Genomic DNA, 24,011 nt, shown 5'->3' with positions numbered 1-24,011 from the left:
ATACATACACCCCCAATATATATGTATATACAGATATATATATTATATATATAATATATGCATATATACATATATATATATTTTATATATGCATATACATATTTTTAATATCTCATATATATATATAAAAGGAGCATTATGCAAGGAACTACAGTTCAGGAGAGTTATGGGGGGGTTGTGCATAGGGGACAATATAAGGTACAAGGTAAATGTATGTCCATAGCTCTGTAACACACTATCTCTACATATAATTATAACTATATACAAACATTATATATATAGTGTTTATATATATATATAGTACATATAATATATATTCTATAAATATTTATATATATAAATATTTGTGATAAATAATTTGTGATAATTCAAATCCTGTGGGCATTCCAGAGGCAGCGTGGTCTGGAGCTGATGGATGAAGGAGGCCCTTCCCCATTTCCAAACCATACCAAAACCCCCATAATTGGGACTTTGCCATCTTTAAGAAGCAACCAATAATTCAGAAGTGAATGGAACCATTGGGTGAGAAGGGAGCAAATCTCCCAAAGGAGTGAAAATTTTATTCTTGCTTTTGCTCTGGGTTGGCACTGCTGTCCTGAGCTGTTTCTGTGGCCTGACAGATTTTCCTGGCTACACAGATCAAGTCAGGCAGGACAGAGAGACTCATGGCTGTTCGTAAAAATGGATGCTGCCCAAAGGGAAAAAAAAGAAAGAAAGAAAGGTACCATTACTTTCCAAAGCCAGTTTCTCACAAGAGGAAGCATGATTCCTCTGGTTACCAGAAATACACATAAATAGGACTGAGGGGACCATCTCCACTTCAGTCTTAATATTCAGGACCTTGCTGTCAGAGGCAATAATCAATTTATCAAGGTGTCCTCAGCTTGCTGGGATTTTGACCCTGCCAGCACTCTGGGAATGCCACTTTCTGCCTTAGGGCTTTTTCCATTTCAGGAAACTCAAAGGACTCACTAAGGCTCCTTTTTTCTAAAGGTAGGGGCTGCTTTAGTTGTCAGAAAAGGTGAGTGCAAGCTGTTCCACAGGGAACTCCAGCATCTCTAAGAAATGTTGATCCCATTAGGATTTAGGGCTGTGCTATTCTGAAGAACACTCAGGTGCAGGTTTTCAGCACCAAGACAAGAACAGCCACATCTCTGACTGCTGGGCTGGGACTGGGTTCCTTTTCCACCAACACCATTTTGGGCCTCTGTACCTGGCACCATTCTACTGCAGTTCTCTTGCCACCAGCTAAAACTGAATGCACTCCCAAAATACAACACAGAAGTGGTCAGAGGGTGGATGGAAGACCTTTCCTCTGAGGAAAGGCCAAGAGAACTGGGCTTGCTCAGCCTGGAGGAGAGAAGGCCCCAGGGAGACCTTTCTGCTTCCTTTCAAAACTTCAAGGGGACCCATTTTTAGTAGGGCCTCTTGCAAAGGGACAAAGGATAATGGTTTTAAATGAAAAGAGGAGAGATTCAGGTTAGGTCTAAGGAAGAAACTGTTTATGCTAGGGGTGGTGAAACACTGGCACAGGTTGTCCAGAGAGGTGTTGGATGCCCCATCCCTGAAAACATCCAAAGTCAGGGCAGACAGAACTCTGAGGAAGCTGGTCAAGTTGAAGATGTCCCCACTCATGGCTGGGAGGTTGGACCAGATGGACTTTAAAGGTCCCATCCAAACCAAATTCTTCTGTGATTCTACTTTGCAAAGCACCCAGGCTGGGGATTAACAGGAGAGGAGACTTTGCCCTGCAGCCCCTGGGCCTTTACCTGCAGGAGCTCCCTGGCTGTCCAGCGGATGCTGGGGTTGGTGTCCAGGCAGGAGTGCAGGAAGGCGTGGAACAGAATTGACATCTTGCTGGGCATCCTCAGAGGGGGGTACCTGTTCCGGGCAATCAGGCGCTGAGCCTGGGGACAGAGGAAGCATGGGACAGCCACTGACCATCCCTGGGGTGACAGCTCCACTGCAGGCCCCTCCTGGCTGGCTGAGAGCTTTTCTGGTGCCTCTCAAGGGGCTGTGATCAGCATTTGAGGGCAAGGAAGGAGGGAACTGTCAGCCTCCAGAGCAGTGATGATAATGAGCCTGAGTGTAGCTGAGCTGGTCAGAGCATGGTGCTGGTAACAGCAGTCCCCAGATGGGCCATGCACTCAGGGGCTGGACTTGGTGATCCCTCCCTCCTCAGAATATTCTGGGAACTGGAAATCATTTTCTTCATCTGGGTTTGCTGCCTTATACAAGGCAAAAGCAACCCAAAAGTCAGGGAACTTTTTCAAAAAGAGTGGAAGACTGAAATCTTCAAAACTGTTGTCTTCCTCAGGAATTAACTGTGCAGCATTTAACCTGGTTTCAGCTAATAGTCATGAGATTTTATCCTGGTATACATTTCTCCACTATTCCTTGCTTGTTTGGTATAAGAACTCATCATTTCATTTTAAGGAATTAGGATCTAAAACTGAAAACTTTAAAACATGTTTACTACAAGTAGTTTTGCTAAAATACACTTTTAGAAATTTTTTTGGTAATACATAATTATGGCATCACTAGAATCAGTGACCCTCCCTTAAAGGTACTGGTCAGAATTTGAAAAGACTTCTGGACCTACAGACACACTTGTAATGCTTTTCATAATAATTTCCCAATTGGAGAAACTTGCTGCTGTCATTCCCAGCTCCAGCTCAGAGAGAGATCAAACACAGCAGGAGGACCTCAAGCAGTGCTGGAGGCCCAAAAGACACATTTTTGCACTGGCACAGGTCACTTCTCCTCTGATGAGACATTCTGCAGGGACATTTCTAGAAGTGGGCCTTGGTGGAACTATTTCAGGCTGATTTGAGTGGGATTTTGCTTCATGGGAGACAAAACATGGCACTGATTGTCAAGACAGTGACATCTGACTGTTTGCACCTTACCTGGATGGGGCTTTCTTTGAAGTATGGAGGTTCTCCCTCCAGCATTTCAATGGCCACAATCCCAAGGGCCCAGATGTCCACTTGGGTGTCATATTCCTTTCTTTTCACAATTTCTGGTGCTACCCAGTAAGGAGAGCCAAGCATCGTGCACCGTGTGCTCCGCTCCGGGGTCAGCTGAGCACACAGGCCAAAATCAGCTGAGGAGGAGAACAAAAATACTGTCAAAGCCAGCTTGAACCATGAAACCAAGCACAAGAATTCCCCACTCTGTGTCTGAGAACACAGGGATGCTGTGCCCAACCAAGAACACCTACTCAGTTTCACAGATCCGTCCATCCCAAGAAGAATATTGTCACTTTTGACATCTCTGTGGATCACGTTCTTTGAATGAAGAAAATCCAGGGCTTTGAGGCACTGAGACAAAACCCATGAGGGTAAAAGTTAATTAACCTCATTTCATCACACAAGACAAGGAAATGGCTCTAAAAGATTGAAGGTGAAACACAAATTGTTGATATAGACTGTCCATTCCTAACCCAGCCAGAATGGCTGCAGTGGCTCTGCTCTCTCCATCCAGGTGACAAAGGAGGATTTGTCAAAAAAAAAAAAAATCTCTCCCTCCATTATGAAGTGGATCACTTTTGTGTGGGAGGCTGCATGATGAGGTTTTATGTTGGCCTCAACAGCACATTAAGCAGCACAATAGTCACTTTTCAGAAACAAACACCATTTGGGGTGCAATGCTCTCCTTTTAAGCTGAGGGCTGTGAGAAATGAGGCTCTGTTTTAATTTGCTGTTAGTTTAAAATTCTGCCACCAGCATGTTTGCTTTTACAGGCCAAGAATGCAGTGCAGATATGCTCCAGTTTAATGAGGCAAAGTTTAGAATGTTAAATAAATTAAAATAGAGACTGACAAAAGTGTCTAATAACAGAGTATAAGAAATGTAGTTGTATTGGCAGGAAGCTCACTCAGATGCCCTTTGTCTTAGGTTGACACACATCTTGCAAATGTACATTTAGATGAGAAAACAATGAGTAACAAATATTGAGAGCAAAGCTATAAAGTGGACAGTTTCTCTGCTGCGTGGCATTGCATTACAAGAATACTCAGACCCGCGATGGTTATTACAAGTGGTAAAAACAGTTCACAACACCTCACAAAAATGGAATTTTTTCCTAGTCAAATCTTCTGACAAAAGGATCTAGGTACACTTTGTGATTTCTTGGCACGGCTTTTGGGGGTTTCTTTAAGTCCATTTCTTACAAAATGCATCTTTGTGAGCGACCCCATCTTCTCCAAGACTGCCCATTTTCTGTCCTTCACTGCCTGTGGTTCTGTTGGCAGTGTACTATTACATTTGTATTTTTAACTTTCCTAGTAAAGAACTGTTATTCCTATTCCCCTGTCTTTACCGGAGAGACTCTTAATTTCAAAATTATAATAATTCAGAGAGAGGAGGTTTACATTTTCCATTTCAAGAGCAGCGCCTGCCTTCCTTAATAGACACCTGTCTTTTCAAACCAAGACACCCTTTAATTTTACATTTCATAACAGCAGCTCTGAAATAAAGCTCTGAACACAAAGTCACTCCTGTCCCACCCTGTCCAAGCCATTGGAAGCATGAGCAGGGTCCCTCACCTCCTTGCTGATAGCAGCTATCATTCCTTCCTCCATTAAGACTCGGACCAGAACGCTGGTTAAAGTGCCTCCATCCACATATTCCATCACGAGCCACAGGTCTTCATTCACCAGGTAGCTGAGAGAAGGAAACAAAGGCATGGAGATGAATGTGCACAGCTAAATGACCTTGTGGAAAAGGCTGCAGGGGAGTTTTGTTTCCAGGTCACTTGTAAATGGAGGCAGAATGGAATGGAGAGACATTCCTTGTAGGCTACAGAGTCTTTGGAACCTGTGCAGTCTAAATAAGAAAGGCTCATGAGAAATGAAAAATGCAATTTAGTAACAGCAGAGACCAATCTGAAACCAGGAGACTTGCCATCAACTGAATCATTATCTTAATTTATCACTTCCACCATTCACTCCAGGAACAAGGCAACACAACTGCAGAGTTATCCATGGGAGGAGGCTCTGCAGCGCTGAGGACAGATGTTGGCCAACCATTTGGAAAACACTGCATAAAAGACAGTCAGAAACAGGAAAAATTATGTAAAAGCTGGCAAATTATGTGATTCTGCAAAGAGAATTTAGTCTTCTTCCTGGCTTCCACAGCAATGGAAAATGGTGGGAATAGCCCAAGGGAGATAATATCTATGATGGTTTATCAGCACTTATTTTTAAGGCATAGATAATATGATCAACCTGAAAAAAACAAACCCCCAAACAACACAGAGGTAATGAGCACACAGGCTGTTGTTTTAGTAAGACATGGCACATCCAGGTTTTTGAAAAGAGGTTTCCAACTACATACACCAGGAAAGATTAATGGAGACCCAAGGCCATCTCCACCCATTCACTGGAGATGAATAGAGAAATAAGAAAGAGCTCCATGTTCTGCCAGTGCCCAAAGAGGTTTTTTAACCTTTGTCTTGCCATGTGTGAACAGACATGCCCATGCTAACAGCAGAACCACTCACCTGTCTATATAATTGACAATATTGGGGTGCCTGTTTTCCTTCATGATCTGAATCTCGTTGACAACGAGTTCCTTCTTGCTCCGTCTGCGGAGAGGCATCTTCTTTAGGGCCACCTGAAATGAGAGTGGAGCCCATGGGCTCCAGAAGTTCTGCTGCAGGAGAGCACTGTGGCCACAGCTCTCTTCACAGAGAGCAGCAGGCACAACTTCCAAGGACTTTTCCTGGGAAGGCAGCGAGAAGCACAGAGAGAAGAAGAGAAAACAATTCCTATCTCTATTCACTGCTCCTGTTTTTTGCACATGTGGAATGTGTTATGGAGATTGTTTACCTGAAGTGATTTGTTAATTGGACATGGGTGAAAGTGGTTTTGAGTGATTAGCCAATCACTCAAAGCTGTGTCTGACTGTCTGGAGACAGTTATGGGTTTTCTTTGGTATAGTTATAATATAGTATTAGTATGTAATATAGTATAGTTTTAATAAAGTAATTGTTCAGCCTTTGAATGATGGAGTCAGAGCACATTATTTGCTGTGTTGGGGGTGCCTAGCTTGGATAGAGCAAAATGGCCATGGAGAGAGTGTTTTTGGAATGATGGGGCTGGGCTGTGCCAACTGCCCTGTGACCTTCTGATCAGACATCAGGAAGTGACAGGACAACAGCTGATTTCCCCACTTGCTTGGGTGCCACTTACAGGACACTTGCCAGACACATTTTGCCTTCTAAACTCTGCAAAAATTTCCCTTATCCCTAATAAAATTTTCCCCACAGACTCTGACAACACCCTGCACCCACATTCTTCCTGATGGCCTCAGTTTATCACCTCTGTTATTATTCACACAGGTTTTTGCAAGCAGGATTTTGTGACTGTGAAAATATATCAAAACAGCTGGGAATCCTTCAGCAATTCTATAGGGTTGGGGCATTATTTCAGCAACTGCTGCTGGTCTTGGTTGAGTAACAAAGCAAACACATGATGTGTACATGATGGACAAAATCCCATCCTAAAAGATCATAGCAGTTACACACACACAAAAAATTACAATCCCACAACATTTCTCAGTTCTTGAACTTCAGTTGTGCTACTCCAAGTTTGATTTTGCTACTCCATGAGCAATCTGAACTCCACAGTTGAGATTTGCAATTATTTTCTGGATTTCTAAAGAAATAACCCATTCTCTGGTATTTTAAGCCTTAATTATGTCCCTCTCTGCAAGACACCACTGGCCCTCTAGCATTCTTTCTGGACCTGAGTAGGAACAAAGCCTGTCCAAAATGAGTTTTGCAGGCTGCCACTGCTCTGTGCTTGAGGAAAGGCTGTGCAGGAAAGCTCTGCTGGGCACCCAAAGCTCCAGCAGAGCTCACAGCAGAGGGGAGAGCCCTGAAGAGCTGCACAGTGTGCTGGGGGTGTTGGCACTCACCACATTTCCTGTGGCTGGGTCCGTGGCTTTGTAAACAGTCCCGAAACCCCTGGAAACAAAAGAGCAGTGAAGAAAGGAGAAGCAGTTCAGGTGCTGGGAGTGAAAGCCAGCCCAGCCAGGAGATCTCTGCTGCATGAAGTGTTTTAAAACACGTTAGTTCATCTATTCTTCAAACAGCAGCACAGTAGCCCTGTGTCGTACAGGGTGTTCAAGGGAAAACCGAGAAGAAAACTGAAGAAAAAGAGCTGGAGCACAGATCTTCAAAACCTAAGAGCAGGGTGAGGGTGTCCCTACAAAAACTGAGAAATATTTAATTTCTTTTCCATTTTGCTTTGTTGTGTTGGGTTTTTTTTCTTTCTTTCTGTATCTCTGTGTGTCTTTTTTCCCAGGGAATGCATGCTGCAGATTACACATGGTGGGATTTTGTATGACAGTGTGAGAGCTTATTATTTCATCTCTGGTTTCAATTGCTAAACTATGCAGTTATAATCTGGATTACTGAATATTTTTTAAGCAAAATATTTGAAATAAATGTCACTGAGAACTTTTATCTGACAGCTGTGGAGTGGTAAATTGCTCTTTTAGGCAATAAGGTTTGAGGGATGGGAGATTTCTCAGGTCCTGCTCCTTGTTGCAGGTGAGGCACTGCCAGCATGGAGTTTTCTTTGACAACACCTTCTGACCACAATTATTAATTCTGACCTGTACTGAGATGGAGGATCTAAACCCACATAATGTTTGGAGCTTGCCTGGATTCACACTTGATATTACAGCAGCAAAATACCCAGCCATGGTTTTGTAGGAGTAACTGGGATGGGACTTACCCTTGGCCAACTTGAACAAAATCAATGTATTTGGTCTTAGGGTCCCCCTCGTTCACAATGCCCCCTGAAAGAAATGAAATGCAGGATGCTCAATTCTAACAGACACCAGCCTCCAGCAGATGGGAAATGCAGCCCCACTGTCTGGCTGTGAGCCCTCTGTGGGCAACAACAGCAACAGAGGCAGCTCCAAAGAACAGATATTTCCACGTATATTTCTTTTTGAAGAGTTACCTTGACAGGAAAAAAAGCACCTGGAGAAATATCCATAGGAGACAGAAATCAGGAAAGACCAGGTACCAAAGCAAGAATTTGTTTTCTACAAATATTTTGGAGAGCTAAAACAACAGAGCCTTCATTTTCCTGGGAATAAACCCTTTGTGTGATTCAACAAATGGTTGAATATTTCTGAAGATTAAGTGCACCTTGGGTTCTGGGATTCATTTTTAAGAAATGGTTCAAAGTATTTCCAGGAGAGAAGGGGACCTTCCCAACTTTCAGCAGTTCATCAAAGGTTTGTCTTTAGGATTTTAAAGAACAGCATCTCATGTTATAATCAATAATGATGGGGCTCTAGGATCCAGGACCCTCATCATGGGTCACCAGGCTAAGTTCTGGTGATAACCTTGCCTGTGCCATTTGAAGGACCACACTGCTTTTCTTCAATCTAATAGATTGCTGTGAGGTATTTTTGCTCCATTGACTTGTCAGGAGACTAAAGAGAATTTAGGAACCCAAATATCCTGCTTGATTAGGCCATCAGCACTCAGGAGTTCAGTAGTTCATTGCCTAGGTCAAAGCACCTTCTGCTGACTCAGAAACCATCCCTGCTTTTGCCTTCAGCGCAGATGGAAGGGCAGGGAAACTGAACCCAGTCTGAGCTGCCCTGAGGAATGCCCAGAGAGAATTCCTGCTTCCTCTGTCCCTTTGGTGCAGCTGAGGCTGGGACACACACACCAGGCAAGAGGCACAGCACACGTACTCAGCTGTTCCAGCACTTCCTCTATCACAGGGAATTTCTTCTGTGGCCGGACCCTGGGTTTGTCCAGAGCACCTGAGCTTCTGCTGAGGGTGTCAGACAGGAGAAATGTCTCATCATCTGCATCTTCAGCTCCCAGCAGAGAGCTGGTGTGGATCTGTGATGAGAAATCAGTGTCAGGAAGGGAGCAGGCAGGGATCCCCTGAGCTTGTATTCCAAATGCAAACCCTCAGGAAGATGCCTGTCAGCCATATCCAGTGCTCTTAAACTGCTTTTTGCTGTCCACATCACAAACTGGATGAACAAAGCCAAAACAAGTTCATGGCCAGTTTCATGTTCAATTTTCATGGATTTTCTCAAATAATCTGTGCAGAGGGGCAGGTATATCCAGGAGACAATTTCTCCTGTATCCTGCAAGGGAAACTGATGACTAAAAGGGAAATTCCAACCCAATTTTCCAGGTGCCAGTGGCTGGGGTGAAGCAAAATGTCATGGCAGGACTCCAGCCCTCAGCACTTCCAGCTGTGAATGGCAGCTCCTGGCTGACCAGAAACTCTCAATTGCACCAATGGTAACCAAAGCTGGCACTTACTGATTCTCCTGAGGAAACAGCTGCAGGTTCCTTGTCCACCTTCTTCTCATTTTCCTCTTGTCCAGGAAGGGAAAGAGCCAGCAGAGGTCCTGGTGGCAACGTTGTGGCCTGGGGACAGGAGTGAGAGTCTCCCTTCTGCCATGTGGGAGGTTTGATAGTTACAACTTTCAGCTGCTTTGACATCAGAAACTGATCCAGACATGCACGTGGTCCTACAGTCCCAATTCTCTGTTGCACTGGGAATGGGGAGAGATTGGGAATGGGGAAACTGGGAATGGGGGAAACTGGGAGTGGGGGAAACTGGGAATGGGGAGAGACTGGGAATGGAGAGAGACTGGGAATGGGGAGAGACTGGGAATGGGGAGAGACTGGGAACGGGGAAACTGGGAACAGGGAAAGATTGGGAATGGGGAGAGACTGGGAATGGGGGAACTGGGAAATGGGGAACTGGGAATAGGGAAACTGGGAATGGGGAGAGACTGGGAATAGGGAGACTCACTGTGTCACAGTACAATTTAAATATTTGTAAATTATGGGGGCTTGAAACAACCTCAGCTGCTGCTCTGCAGGGCCAGAGCACTACATCAAGTTACCCCAAATTTGCTTTCTCCAATTGCTTTAAAGCTTAAAGGCCACTTAGAGAACTGAAGGAAATCAAAGGCACCATTCTCCACCTTCACACCTCGCTGGTGCTCTATTTAAAATGTTTAATATTAATCCTAATAAATTTGGCCAGTGGATGTTATGCCTCTCTCTAGGATTGTTATTGCAACCCAACATTTATTAGTGTGGATTGTTATTTAAAACTTCCTTTCAATGGTTCCAGTGAGTTACATTATCAATTATAACCTTATTTATGCTCAGCTATAAATCCAGCTGTACTAAAGATAAATCATGAAACTTACTAGAAAGGGAGTTCTAAGTTGTTAAAACTAAATTAAAATGGGGCAATTACACAGTTTGAAAGGGACTGTGAATTAGATATTCCACCATGGCTAAACCCACAATCTTCCTCCTGCAAAGCCAGACTTTCATCTGTTAAAAAGCCTTGAACAGAAACTGAGGAAACAGCCAGGGATCCCTTTGCTGCTGCTGCAAAACCAGACATGGACACTTTTTCAGGCTGGCATGCTGTTGGAGCAGGCAAAGCTCATTCACAGCTTGCTCCACAGTTCTTAAACTCTAGGAATGTCAAAGGTTCCTTTCCCACTCACCAAAGGACAGGTTGCCATGTATCCACCTCTGGATAACTGGATGATCAGATCTGCAGTGGGCAAGAGAAGATGAACCAGATGCTGTTAGAAAACGGCCTCTTGTGGGGCATCCCCCATGGAACAAGTCAGCCCAAATAAAAGAGTGTTTTTATTTCACATCATCCCTCCAGGAGCAACAGTTCTTTTCCACAGTAAGGAACAGAACAGGACAAAATACCAGATGAATTTTTTTCTATATCTTTCTATTTTTTGTGCTGTTTCACCAGCAAATAAATAGAAACTCAGTCAAGAAAATGTTAATTGTTCTTTAATAGTCAATGATTCTGCTCTGCTCAAGAGCTAGAGAAGTTTTTGTTTTGTTTTTTTCCCCTACTATTAAATTGCATATGTTGGTTCTCTTTAGCTTGCTGAAAATGCTTCCCTAGAAAAGCTTTCCCAAAATCCCCTTAGCTGTGTGAATTCTATTCTGATACTGCACAGGAACAGCTCCTGGGTTCAGGAGCACACACTGTTGGGAAGTTACATCTCCTCATGAAGGTCATCACTATTTTAACACAGGTTATTAGTAAAATCTTTTAATTATGGGGGAAAAAAGATCTTTTCCCTCAGTTCTGAAGATAATTGCAGAGTTTTTGTAAGCACTTCTGACAAGCTCTTCCAGGCTGCATTTTGGAAACAGCAAAGTGAGGGAATTACAGACTCCCCAAACTGTTGTGCATAGTGAATGGAACCCCCACAGGGCTCCCCACATTCCAAATGCTGTCCCAGTGGGGATAGCAGAAGCTGTTGACATGAGCTCTACCAAACCAATGCCATCCCACCAATGTCATTCCTGTTCCAAATTCAGCTCAGTTCCTAAGGGAGAGCAGAAAGTGATCTCAAAGCCAGATATGCTGCACCTAGGGCAAAGCACTACTCACTCCTCAGATGAGCTGTCAGCAGCCAGGGTTTATCAGGACAAAAATACAGCCCAGACGCAGCAGACAGAAAATCACGCACTGCGGCAACAACTTCCTGGATCATTTCTGCAGAGCTGCGCTAGGCCTTGCAGAGCAGCATAACCCAAAATCAGCTAAAACCCTTGCTGGTTTGCAGGCAGCCCACGGAGAACTCCTGGAGGAGGAGGATCCTCCTGGAATGCCAGCACAAGGGGCATTGAGGAGGTCTGGGCTGCAGGAATGGCAGCGTCCTGTTGGCACTGCGGGCACGTGCCAACCTTTCAGTGGCAGCCCAACGGGCCCTGACATCACAGTGGCAGCAGCTGCAGGTGCACACTCTTTGTGGAATGGTTCCAGGCTGCTTCTGCAGCAGCTGGATGCTCAGTTTTACTCATTCTGGAGCCTGACATCCCTTTATGGCAGTGAGATGTCAGCCTTCCTCCGGATACAAAGCTCCTGTTTCTGTATGGAGCTCACCATGGAAATCATCACTTCCATGGAGTAAAAATTTAAGGCTAAACTCTGTTGTATTTGCAGGGTTTCCAGATGAAGGAAGGAATGATGAATCTGACTCCATGTTCTTAGAAGGCTAATTCATTATTTAATTATACTATACTATATTAAAGAATACTAAACTGTCGCAGACATCTTTCATGAAAAATCCTTTCTTAGGATTTTTCCTTGTGAGAAGCTGCAGTGTCAGCAACCAAAGTAAACAATGGTTATCTGCTGCTGTGGAATGTAACAGGTAGACCCATGATTGGTCTCCTGTGGATGTTGGGATTTCTTGACCACTCATGGCAGAGCTGGCTCTTGCTCTGGCTGAGACACAGATCTTTGTTATTCATTCTTGTCTATTCTTAGCTTAGCTAGCTGCTGAAGAAACCTTTTCCTCTCTATTGCTTTTTAGTATAGTCTTAATGTAACATATATCATAAAATAATAAATCAAGCCTTCTGATCATGGAGTCAACATTCTCATCTCTTCTTCATCCTGAAAACCCTTGTGACCACAGTCACACTAAACTAAACTATACTAAAGAATACAGAAAGGATACTTACAAAAAGCTAAAAAGATAATAATGAAAACTCGTGACTCTTTCCAGAGCCCCGCCACAGCTTGGCCCTGATTGGCCAGTGAGTGAAAATAACTCACCAGAATCCAATGGAACAATCACCTGTTGGATAAAAAAATCTCCAAACACATTCCACACAAGCAAAACACAGGAGAAGCAATGAGATAATATTGTTTTCCTTTTTCTCTGAGGCTTCTCAGCTTCCCAGGAGCAAAATCCTGGGCAAAGGGATTTTTCCGGAAAATAAAACTGTGACAAAAGTCATTTTCCTGATGATTCTTTGATTCCATTACAAAACTCTTCTCCACTGGTAGACAAAACACTGGACTTTTGATGCTCAGTAACAAAAACATCTTGCTGAAATGGTGTCTGCTGTGAGATTAGAGGGTAAACCCCACCCTGATGGAATTAATTTTCAGCACACCAGGGTGTGGGGGAAAGGCTCTGCCTCTCCCAATCCTAACACTGAGGTGCTAAGGGCTCTCCTGGCTGGTGCAGCTCCTGTAGCTCTGCTGTCAATGTACAGAAAACAGAGCTTGGAAAAGCCCTGATGCCCCTACAAAAACATATTCCCTTGGATGTGAGGGAACCCTGCAGGATCAGCTCCCTCAGGGGACAGACAGCTCTTCAATCCTCCTCTCCAATTTCTGTGTGCACAGAAGATGTGCTCAGGCTCTGAATAGCTTTTCTCTCTGCAACAATGGAATATCAGGGCCCTTTCAGAGCATAATTTCATCCATTTCTCTCCCTTCCACCCTCTCATGAATTACTAATTTAAAGTGACTTAATATCTATTCTCTATTCCCCTTCGGCTTTGCATATTTTAATTATGCCTCTTCCTAATCCTCATTTTCCCAGAACAGACTTAAATAACCCAAATTACCCCATCAGTAACTGTCTTTGATACCTCAGTTATTGCAGCTAATTTGCCACTTTTGCCAAACATGCTATTTTTGAGGGTTTTTTTTAACACCAAGTGATCACACACTCTGTTCCACCAGCTTTTACCTACAAACCAAAGTGATCTGCTGCATGAAATGCCATCTCCATCAAAACTTGCTTTTTTAAAGTATTATTTTAAAGTATTATTATTTTAAAGTATTATTATTTTTTAAGTATTATTTAAAGTATTATTATAATATTATTATTAAAGGGATTTTTCTGCAAAACACTGAGGCTTTTGTCAGAATACAATGTTTGCCAAGAGAGAAGCACTCACAGAGCTATTTCTGCAGTGAGAGGGCATCCTTAGCCAAGACAATAAATAACTACTGGTCCCAGAGAGCTGCTGCCCACAGGCTCTCAGGAGTGGCAGCAGCCATGTGCTTGTGCAGCACAAGAAAAACAGCCTCAGATAAATTAGAAAGCTCCTAAAAAGAAAACAAGTTCACACTCTTAGTAAATAATGCAGATATTGGATCTGTCATTTTATTTTAGGAGGCAAAGAAAATGTGACCTTGGCATTTTTATTAAAATTTTTTATTATTTCCTCTATCACTTTGAAGCAAACTTTTGAAGGGTGAAATTCCATTTATTTTCAGGAAATACAGATCCCAGGGGCAGGCAGAGAGGGAGGGGCTGCAGGAGCAGTCTGTGCCACTGGAGCTGTGACAAAGGCAGACTGCCAGGCACTGGGCACACTGGCTCATCAGGGTCCTTGTGTCTTCCCAGTTTGGAAAGAAGCCCCTTGCAATCCCATCCTTCTCTGCTCCAACCTACTGAGTGTCCTCAGCAAGAGCAGCAGTAAGGAATAGCATTTGGGCATAAGGCATCAAGTTAAACCAAACCATCCAGACAAAAAAGCCAGCAATGAACGTGGAGGAGGATTCTGAGCTGCCCCAGGGCTCTTGGACCACATTTCAGTGTAAAATGTGGTACTGAGGTCACCAAAACCAAGAGGGCAAAGCCCAGAAGTGCCATGAGCTTCTGAGCAGTGGGGAGCACCGCCTGGGGATTAACCACTGGAATTGCTCCAGGCCTGGGTTTCACTTTCCACCTGCTGAGGCAGGGAGATCTATCCAGCTTCAAGCATGAAAGAGCACGTCATGTTTGCAGTGTGCCCTGCTTCAACAGTGATCTTCTCATCCCTGGCATCTTCCCTTCTCCACGAGCATCCATCTGTTAGGAAATGTATTTGGAGAAAAAAGTTACTAAAAAACTAGCACTCAGGAACGATTCCTTTTCCCAGAATTTCATTTGGTGTTACATGAAGAGCTCTTTCTGTGCATGTTATCAAAAAATTTACTCACTTGGGCTTTCTTACTGTATGGGGTGGCTTTACTTTGCCCTGCTTGTGCAGCTGGCCAGGGTTTACTTTTACCATCACACATCCCTCACATCCGCACTTGGATCGTGTTCCTGCTGAGCTGAGGACAGACCGGGACAGCTTCATGGCAAGGGATCCCACACCCTGCAGGTCCGACCCCACCTCAGCTCGGAGCTCCCCTCAGGCTGCACACCCCGCTCCGGGCACAGCCCGTAGCCCCCATCCTACACACGGAGAGGGGGAGCCCGCCCCTGCTGCCCCCATTGCCCTCACACAGCGGGCACCGGCCGCTCCCGTGTCACCCCGCAGCTCTCCGTGCCGCCACAGGGGTCACCGCCTCCGCTGCCTCCCCTCACGGCGCGACCCCGCACCGCCCGTCCCCAGCGGCCCCGTCACTGCCGGAGCCCCCTCACCTGCTGCCGCGCTCTCGCTGCTGGGCTCGTCGCGCAGCTGCATGCCGGTGAGGCGGAGGATGCCGGAGCTGCCCGCCTCCTCCAGGGCTGAAAAGGAGAGGGCGAAGTGCGCAGGACCCTCAGCCCTACCGCTCCGGTGCCGGCTCGGTTTCGGACCCTAACCCCTGCCCGGCCTCCATCTTGGCACGGACCCCGCCCGCCCCTCAATAACTGCGGAGCCGCGGGCTCTGCCCGCCCCTCGGCCGCTCCCACCAATCAGCGGCGGAGGCGGAGGCGAGGGGCGGGGCTAGGCGGGGAGGGGGCGGGGCTGTGAGCCGCGGGCCGCCAGGGGGCGCTGCGGGGCCAGGACTGAGGGGCCTGAGGCGGGAACTGGGAATGGGGAGCTGGGAATGGGGAAACTGGGAACGGGGAGACTGGGAATGGGGAAACTGGGAATGGGGGAACTGGGAATGGGGAAACTGGGAATGGGGAAACTGGGAACGGGGAGACTGGGAGTGGGGAACTGGGAATGGGAATGGGGAAACTGGGAATTGTCGTGAACGGCGGGAGAAATGCGACACGCCATATGCGTGAATAGCAAATCTCGAAGTTTATTGAAAGCTCACCCATATTTATATTGGTGTTAATGAAGCTTATACATATTGCAAAAGCTGAGCTCATTATTGGTTAAAGCACACTTAGATCAACCACACCTACTTCTATCTTCTAACAATTATTTTGCTTTTATGTTTGCATTCTTCTAACTTTTCTACTTAAGATAACTACATTTTCTGGCAAGCGATTTTCTCCCCCGTCTTCCCGTTTCAGGGAAGGTCACTGTGACCTTTGTCAGTGATTGGACACTGGTTGCTCAGTTCCCAGCTTGTTTCCTTTATCTTTATCTATCGGTATCACATCAAAATGTCCTTTCTCAGCTAACCAATTATCCAAAAAGCTCTCTACAGGGAATGGGGGAACTGGGAATGGGAATGGGGAACTGGGAATGGGGAGAGACTGGGAATGGAGGAACTGGGAATGGGGAAACTGGGAATGGGGAGAGACTGGGAATGGGGAACTGGGAATGGGGGAAACTGGGAATGGGGGACTGGGAATGGGGGACTGGGAATGGGGAAACTGGGAATGGGGAGAGACTGGGAATGGGGAAACTGGGAATGGGGAACTGGGAATGGGGAGAGACTGGGAATGGGGAACTGGGAATGGGGAAACTGGGAATAGGAAACTGGGTATGGGGGAAACTGGGAATGGGGGAAACTTGGAACAGGGAGACTGGGAATGGGGAACTGGGACTGCAGAAAAATGGGAATGGGGGAAACTGGGAATGGAGGAGACTTGGATAGGAGGAAGACTGGGATAGGAGGGAGACATGGCTCACTCCTCGGGCCCAAAGGTCACCTGCACCAGGTGCTTCAGAGCTTCACTTTTCTGGAAAACAGGAGAAATACCAAGCAAAGAATCTTCATGGCAGAGCAAAGGGAATAGAGCCTGGAAGAGCAGTTTTGATCTCTTCCATTTTCTCAAGAAGACAGCTTTCAAGTGACACCGTGCTGTTAATAAGGACGAATTCACATCTAACAATAAATCATGAGCTCCTGGTGGTGGAGTGGCACTCAGGAGCTGTCCTGCTCCCAGTGAGGAGCTGGGAGTGCTCCTGTGGTTCCCTTCATCAATCAAAGGCACAAACATTGTGTGCAAAATGCAGAGTACCAGGAAAGTCATGGGATTTCTGGCACTGGAGCCATTCTGGTGTAGAGTGGAGATCCTCCATACCCTCAGGTACAAATGTGTGTGTGCAGATACTGAACAGTTCCTGGCGCCTATTCCCACAGCTACCCTGGCTTGGCCCCCAAGAGATAAACATTTACTTGCATTTGAATTGTGTAGTTTTGGGTCCATTGCACTGGAAGTGAACAGTCATATATATATTTTGTAGTTACATATTTAAAACCTGTGGTATGACGCTCTTTATTTTTGCTATTGTTGAAAACAAAACATAAACCAGCGAGGAAAATAGAATTAGAGAACCATTAAGTTTGGGAAAGGTCTCTAGGATCACCAAGCATCAGCACTGTCACCATGCTCACCCCTAAACCGTGTCCTCAGCTGCCATTCCCACATGGATTTTGAACAGTTCCAGGGATGGAGACTTTACCTCCTTCCTGGAAGGCTGTTCCAGGGCCTGACAACCCTTTCCATGCAGAATGTGTGAGAGAATCCTGCTAAGTTTAAAGACAGAGAAAGGAAATAATTCCAAAACTATTGTTATTTTTCAAAACTCTTTTTGGTTTTGATAAGAACACTAGATTGCATAAATGTTTCTTATGAATGCACCTTTCCCATCCCAGTGATTGCAGTCGGATTTTCCCCTCGCTGCTGTTGTGAGAGTGCAAGGGTTTAATGCAATCCTAACTTGCCACCTCGTGGCATTTCTGTGGATCAGCAGCTCAGTTTCCTGCAGTCACTTTCAGATTGTGTTCATTTCCTCAGGACAGGGCTCCTGTTTGCCCATTCACCCTCCCAGCCAGGGAAAACCAGCTGGGGTTTGCTGTTCTGCAGCCTGGAGTGGCAGAGAGATCTCAGATGGTTGGACCAGGGGCTGTGTGGCTGCTGGAATTGTGGTGGAGCAGAGGAAATGTGACACGTGCCAGAAGATAAAACAGGGATAGCAGACACAACAGCATCTATTCATTTTTAACTAATTTTTTTTTTTCTTTACTTAGCAATTGTATAGAATATTTCTTTGCTTTTAGAGCAATGCCTATGTTTCATGCTGGGAAATATTGGATTCCTGCTATCTTTATAGGCAGGAGGAATATGAAATTTCAGGGAGGAAAAACCCCATGAGATCACCTACAGTTCTCCTTGTTCCTGCTTAGCATAAAAGTGCAAATTTAAATCTTCTTCACAAATATGTGTAGCTCAACAGAATTTTACTTTCTTGATAATATTCCAATTGCTGTTATTGAGATGGAGGGGGCTTCTGCTCTGTTTATTTTTTTAGTAACAATTACAACTATGCTGCTTTCTTTCAGCTGTTTATTAACATGTTTGGGTTTGGTTTGCTTTGTGAGAAAGCAGATAATATGCCAGAGTGAATTTCTAAACATTTTTTTTTCACTTGAATATAGAGATTGAATTTTTATGAGCTAATCTTTCACTAGCACAGAAAGTTAAGAGCTTGTAGATCTTCCAGAGGGAATGATTGTTTAGAACAGCTTCTTTCCTGTGGAGGGGCCTAAATGCTGATTTATGAGTGCTGAAAGTAATCTGGATCTTCATTCTTTTATTTCTCACCTTCCTCCTCTCCCCTTTCCCCTCCAAAACAAAGCGCTGACCCTCACAAGCTTTGTGTCAAGAGATGAACACAATCTAACACAATATTAATACCAGTGGTAAGTAAATAATGAATTTTCAGTGTTTGGCTGCCTGCTGGGGTGAAGACTGCTGTGTAAATAAGTTGACCCAGCAGAACTCCAGTCAGGCTGCTGGAAGCTGTGCACCAATCCCTGCTGCATCCATTGCAGATTCACCAATCCCTGCTGCATTCACTGCTCTCAGATGAGACCTGGGGCACAGTAATTACACTGCACATCGCTGATTGCCTTTTCTCCTGCTGCTAATTGTTACTTCGTGGTTAGCTGAATACTTAATAGGGAAGAAGAACATCGTGTTGCATTGTAACCTTTTCAATTGTTTTTGTTTTTTTAATAATTTTTGTTCTTTTCTACTTTGGAAAAGGAAGAGCTGGCTGCTGGCAGTGAAAGTTCTTTTTTTTTTAGTATTGAATGAATTTAAACACAATTGTTAAGAATTGATAATTGATGAATTAATTGATAATTAATAATTGATAAATCAGCATTTAGGCCCGTCAACAGGAAAGAAGCTGTTCTAAACAATCCTTTGATTTATATTCCATTTGATCTAGATTCCATTGATATGGTGCAGAAATAATCTTGGGTTTGTTCTTTTTAAGGTTTAGGGGAGAATTCCAGGGATTTCCTGGCTCTCAGAGGGTTACAGAATCATAGAATATCCTGAGTTGGAGGGGACCCACAAGGAACATCGATGTCCAGCTCCTGGCTGGCCTTAGGGTTTTGCTGTAACCACAGAATGGGACCACAAGAGGTCAACAGCGACCTGTAATGGCTACTGCTCCTTCTTCCTGAAAATGAAACACTTTCTAATAAAAACACCCAATCAGACTAGATTTTCTAGTTATTTTAGAGAAGATCTTCTATTGTTTACAGAAATAATTATAAGAGTGTTAACAATCTCTTTTTCTAAAGACATTTGAAGGGTGATGATGGAGCACTCATTAATTAATCTGTTCACCTTTATACAGAAAGGAAATTATCAAAAACTAAGGCAATTATCAAGAATTGTATGTTTTCCAGAGATCATGATTGGTTTTGTTCATATAATAATAAAATAGGCCTACATTCACTGTGTGAAATTTGTTACCATGGCCATTAATGTGCAAATTTATTTCTATATCTATATCCATTTAAAAAAATTTCACTGAGATGTTAAAGTGGCACATTAATTTTCTTCCTAAAACTTGAATGTGTTGTGTAGGGCTAAGACTTCCCAGCTGACCACCCTCTGACAGCTTTTATTGTAGCTGTTTGTGTTGATAGAAAGGAAGCATTTACACACCTGCAGCTTTTATTAGCACCTAAACTTCAGTCTGGGCAGCTGGAAACTGCATTTCTTTCTCACAACCCCCTTTTGTAATCATTCTATGTCTCATAATCACTTTCTCCTTCATCAATGAGATGAAGACCTCGGAATTAGCTGTTCTCCAGGGTGAAAAGGCTGGATGAGGGTAACACCCCAATGGTTTGGGAAGGGACATTAAAGCTCATCCAGTTCCACCCTCCACTATCTCAGGTTGGTCCAAGCTCCGTCCAGCCCAGCCTTGGACAATTCCAGGGATGGGGCAGCCACAGCTTCTCTGGAAAACATTGTAATAGTAAATACAAAATATAAAAAAAAGGTCTCGTAATACTTTCCACCTGAATGACACAAGTATGATATAATAATAATAATAATGAATAACTGATGTAACAAGGAATTGCTGCTGCATATTTGCTCCTTTTGCATCTACAGGTAATTCAGCAAGTTCCCCTTCAGTTTTGAAAAAGAGAACATTTTCATGTACGTGCTTTCAGAAGCTTTAAAAACATGGGATGCCTTGAATAGAGAGAGTTCAATTAAAGGAAGTAATTTCAGAATATAATTGATAATTTTTAAGTAAATGTGGCCTTGTAACAGAATGCAGATGGCAAACCCACTCTGCAGCCGACCCCGGGCTGTGATGGAGAAACAAGCAGGAGGTGCAATACATTCTATTAATTATTTTCACTGCTACAGTTGTTTGCTATATAATACAGGTCAACAGGGGTTAGCCTGAAGCTTCTCCTAATATATTAGTAAATAAATTTGAACAGATTTTAATTTGCTAATGGAAAGGTCTGAGCCAGTTGCAAATAGGAGTGGAGCTACTTTGTCTTGCTCATTGCTATGCAACATGGCTGCTGCCAGCCATTCATACCAAATGTTACATTTCCATAAAGCACAATGTAATTTGTCACAGGGAAAAAGGGGAAAACCCACAAAAAATAACAACAGCAACAATAAAAACCCCAACTCTGTAAATTATATTAAAGATAAATGTGTATCATGGAGCAATCATCCTCATGGAGCTCTAGAATGATGAACACCTGCCCCTGCAGGCCTGCCAAAACATCCAGCATGGAATCTTTGTAATACTTGCGTGTTTCAGGGAGAAGTAAAAATAAAATGTGCTATTTCCAAGGGGTATAAACAAGAGTGAGCCTTTTCCCACATCTCCTAATGATTTCTCAGCCCTTTTCCAACTCACACACCTTCCAGTGCTGCACATCCACACAAATGTAACACAGCATGAGATGCATTAGCTACTTGTTTCTCTCTTTCTCCTCATAAGATCAATCCCTAGGATGGGGTTTTTCCCCTTTGTAAATATTGATAAACATTCTCATTTTACAGATGCAGGAACAGAGGCATCCAGGTCTGTGTCTTGCCCAGATCTAGGCTGGAATTGGGAAGAGAGGCTGTTCCCAAGCCTTGTAGCACTGCTGGGTATTCCTGCCTCATTTTTTACACTGCTTGGCAAGGACTGCTGCCAGCAGAGACCACCAGCACCTTGAAGCAATGGCAGCTGCTCCCCAGGTGCAGCTGCTGGCAGGGCTTTCAGCCCAGCAATGCCACCCTATTGCTTCCTCTTGCTGACTGTGCACGTCTTCAGCCTCAACATTCCTGAGATTAGACCATGAAGCTTCCCTCATGGGCATGAAGAATTAAATTACCTTAACTCTCTGCTAAATTTTCAAAGTTAGGTTGCCCAATTCACTCTTTCTGTTATAAACAATAAATATTAGTACTGGGATGATTAGAAAGACTGCTGTCACTGATGTATTCTTCAAACAGGCTTCTGCTGGGGAGAGGGGGAGTGTTGGAACCCTGGAAGCTGAGAATTTTAAACTTCCTGTGCTGAAAGGCACCGACCCACAAGAAAATACTGTATTTGACCTCAGACCATGGAGAAAGCTTCCAAAATGGAATGATAGAACTGGGATTACAGGTGTGGAGTTTGGATAGAAGTGTGTAATATCACAGGGTGGAAAACTTAGAGTTTAATGTTTTAGAATATACCAATATATATGGGGCAGGATGGAGGTATTAGGGCAGTGGCTGGTCCCTCTTCTTCACCTTCTTCTCCATGGGTTTGGGTGGTATTTTGTAATTGGACAGAAAAGTCTGCATTGAGGACTTCAGGTGATTAGTTATTGGGTTAAAAGTAAAAATAATTTAGGTGTCATTTCATTGGATAGCTAAGCCTTAAAAGACCTTGTATGGAAGGATAGTTGGCCATTTTGTAGCTTGTTAGTAGAATGCTGAAGAATCACAACTTGCAAGATTGTGATTTGGATAAGAAATAATAAACATTTGAGCCCAAACACGAATTAAGGTCTCTAGCACTTTCATCCCTATCCTGACAAGGAAAAGAAAGGAAGATAAAAACGGGATAGGAGAAGGTTGATGCAAACAAGCATTTGAGGGTTCATGCATAGAGTGTTCACCAGTAGAAATATCTGTCCTTGAACTGTGTTTGCCTTATCTGCACACGGGATGGTTCTCACCATCAACACATCTCCAGGTTTAAAATGTCTCTCGGTTTTCAGCCGTGCTTTTTTGTGAGGTGGGGTTCTGTGCTCGGGTTTGGTTTTAATGACCTCCTGGTTTTAAATATTCTACCTGTTTGTGTTGCTCGGATGCAAGAGGTGACAGGAAAGGCTGTTAATGTTTAAACCTTTGCGAGTTTCACCTCTTCTTCTCTCTTTTGTGATGAAAAAAGTGGCACTCCATTTTAAAACGGACACAAATTAAGAAGCATCTAAGGATTAGTCCCTTAATTACAATAATCCTTAAAGGATTATTCAGAGATTGGCCCTTACTAAAGTTTTCAACTTAGCCATGCATTTTAAATCAGGAGCAGACTGATCTGTGGCCCAGCAACAAAGGAGAGGGTTCAGCCTTCAGCATGTTTGCATAAATATATTTAGGTTGAGAAAATAGTCTACAATACAACTTCTGGTGCAGGTCCTGCTTGTTACTGCTCAGCTGCTTGCCCAGTGAATCTCACTTGGATTTTGCCACTTTTCAGTAATTCAGTGTCCTGTTGCTGCAAAGAAACAGCCAGAAAGGGGAGCTCCCAGGCTGGTGAGAGTTTTCAGGTAAATCCCTCTCTACCATCCCTCAGCCCTGAGTGAGAGCAGTGGGTAAAATCCTCAGGTTTTTTCTGGTCCTGTGGATTCCTACATCCAGAGGTTTCAGCTGCTTCTTTCTGTAAAATATCTCAAAAAATAAAAAAAATTAAATATCTCAAAAATATTCTAAATGGCAGTGATAATTTCACTGGCTGTCCCTGCAAGAAACATTTACTTTCATAAACAATGTACTTGATTAATTAAGATTCCAGAAGTTCAACTCACTATGAATATTTTCATATTTTAGTCTGATATTGGAAACAACTCTAATTTAACTGTTTCAGGAAGGGTAGATGGTAAATTATATTATTCTATTCTATTCTATTCTATTCTATTCTATTCTATTCTATTCTATTCTATTCTATTCTATTCTATTCTACTTTTTTCCTAAATTGTTGTGTAACCCTCAAGCTTCACCTTGACTCCTTCCAGAAACAGCCAGAACTGCTGCCAGGTGGCTGAGAGGATAAATCAAATGAAGAAGTTTTATACAAAATTTCACCCATTTTATCCCAATGAAGGAATAGTAAAACAATTAATAGCAGAGAATTTTCCTGTGCTCAATTCCACCCAGGAATGTCTTTGCCTCCAAAAGAAATTCTGCTGTGCCTTTGGAGCTCCTGTTATTATAGAGCAGCTTAACCTGGGGGCTGTGTATCTACATTTTTAATAACTTCACTGTACTGGAGCAGTTTGTATTTTAGTTCCTATTTCCATTTCTCTGCAGCATTTATGGGCAAACCAGTGCAGAGAAAGCCACCTTGAAGTTCCTCAAGTGTCATTGTCGTGGCTCAGCTCAATAAAACAACCCTGTGAAAATTAAACACCAACAGGTATTGAGGGGAGAAAAATTAATATCAAAAGTATGTGAAGTATTCTAAATTATGGTTAAAAATTATGTTATAAAATGATCCTGAGAGCTGTATCTCCCATGGTAGCAAATCATTGTATGATCAGAAGTTTTTAATCACTGGGCTCATTA

The 24,011-nt window shown here is 43.6% G+C and overlaps 1 protein-coding gene and 1 long non-coding RNA gene across 2 annotated transcripts; both read right to left on the bottom strand.

Annotated features, from left to right (window-relative positions):
* Window positions 1–153: 153 nt before the first annotated feature.
* Window positions 154–11,684, bottom strand: LOC139597396 (serine/threonine-protein kinase PAK 3-like). Its single transcript, XM_071442703.1, has 11 exons — window positions 11,450–11,684; window positions 10,530–10,579; window positions 9,316–9,423; window positions 8,727–8,880; window positions 7,748–7,811; window positions 6,924–6,972; window positions 5,506–5,618; window positions 4,550–4,667; window positions 2,910–3,323; window positions 1,770–1,907; window positions 154–688 (listed from the first exon to the last, which is right to left on the bottom strand). Exons 1-11 carry the CDS (start codon window positions 11,550–11,552, stop codon window positions 560–562), a joined length of 1,440 nt encoding a protein of 479 aa, XP_071298804.1. The 5' UTR covers window positions 11,553–11,684; the 3' UTR covers window positions 154–559.
* Window positions 11,685–13,937: 2,253 nt separating this feature from the next.
* On the bottom strand, window positions 13,938–15,435 carry LOC139597395 (uncharacterized). Its single transcript, XR_011681592.1, has 3 exons — window positions 15,222–15,435; window positions 14,792–14,908; window positions 13,938–14,660 (listed from the first exon to the last, which is right to left on the bottom strand). It is a non-coding gene; the product is annotated as an uncharacterized lncRNA (long non-coding RNA).
* Window positions 15,436–24,011: the final 8,576 nt, after the last annotated feature.

This window comes from Agelaius tricolor, unplaced genomic scaffold (genome assembly GCF_023055355.1).
Source record: "Agelaius tricolor isolate 1412-34295 unplaced genomic scaffold, bAgeTri1.0.p SCAF_17, whole genome shotgun sequence".
Classification (NCBI taxonomy): Eukaryota; Metazoa; Chordata; class Aves; order Passeriformes; family Icteridae; genus Agelaius; species Agelaius tricolor.
The sequence above is the reverse complement of the archived record's forward strand: the minus strand, read 5'-3'. Positions and strand labels throughout refer to the sequence as shown.

Bases quoted from the DNA above. Each gene is read 5' to 3' on its own strand.
- LOC139597396 (XM_071442703.1), bottom strand. From the start codon at position 11,552: ATGATCCAGGAAGTTGTTGCCGCAGTGCGTGATTTTCTGTCTGCTGCG. The intron at 9,424-10,529 runs GTGAGTGGGAAA...TCCTGTCCCCAG, and splicing joins ACATGGCAACCTGTCCTTTG to GCCACAACGTTGCCACCAGG. The intron at 8,881-9,315 runs GTAAGTGCCAGC...TTCTCATCACAG, and splicing joins CTGTTTCCTCAGGAGAATCA to ATCCACACCAGCTCTCTGCT.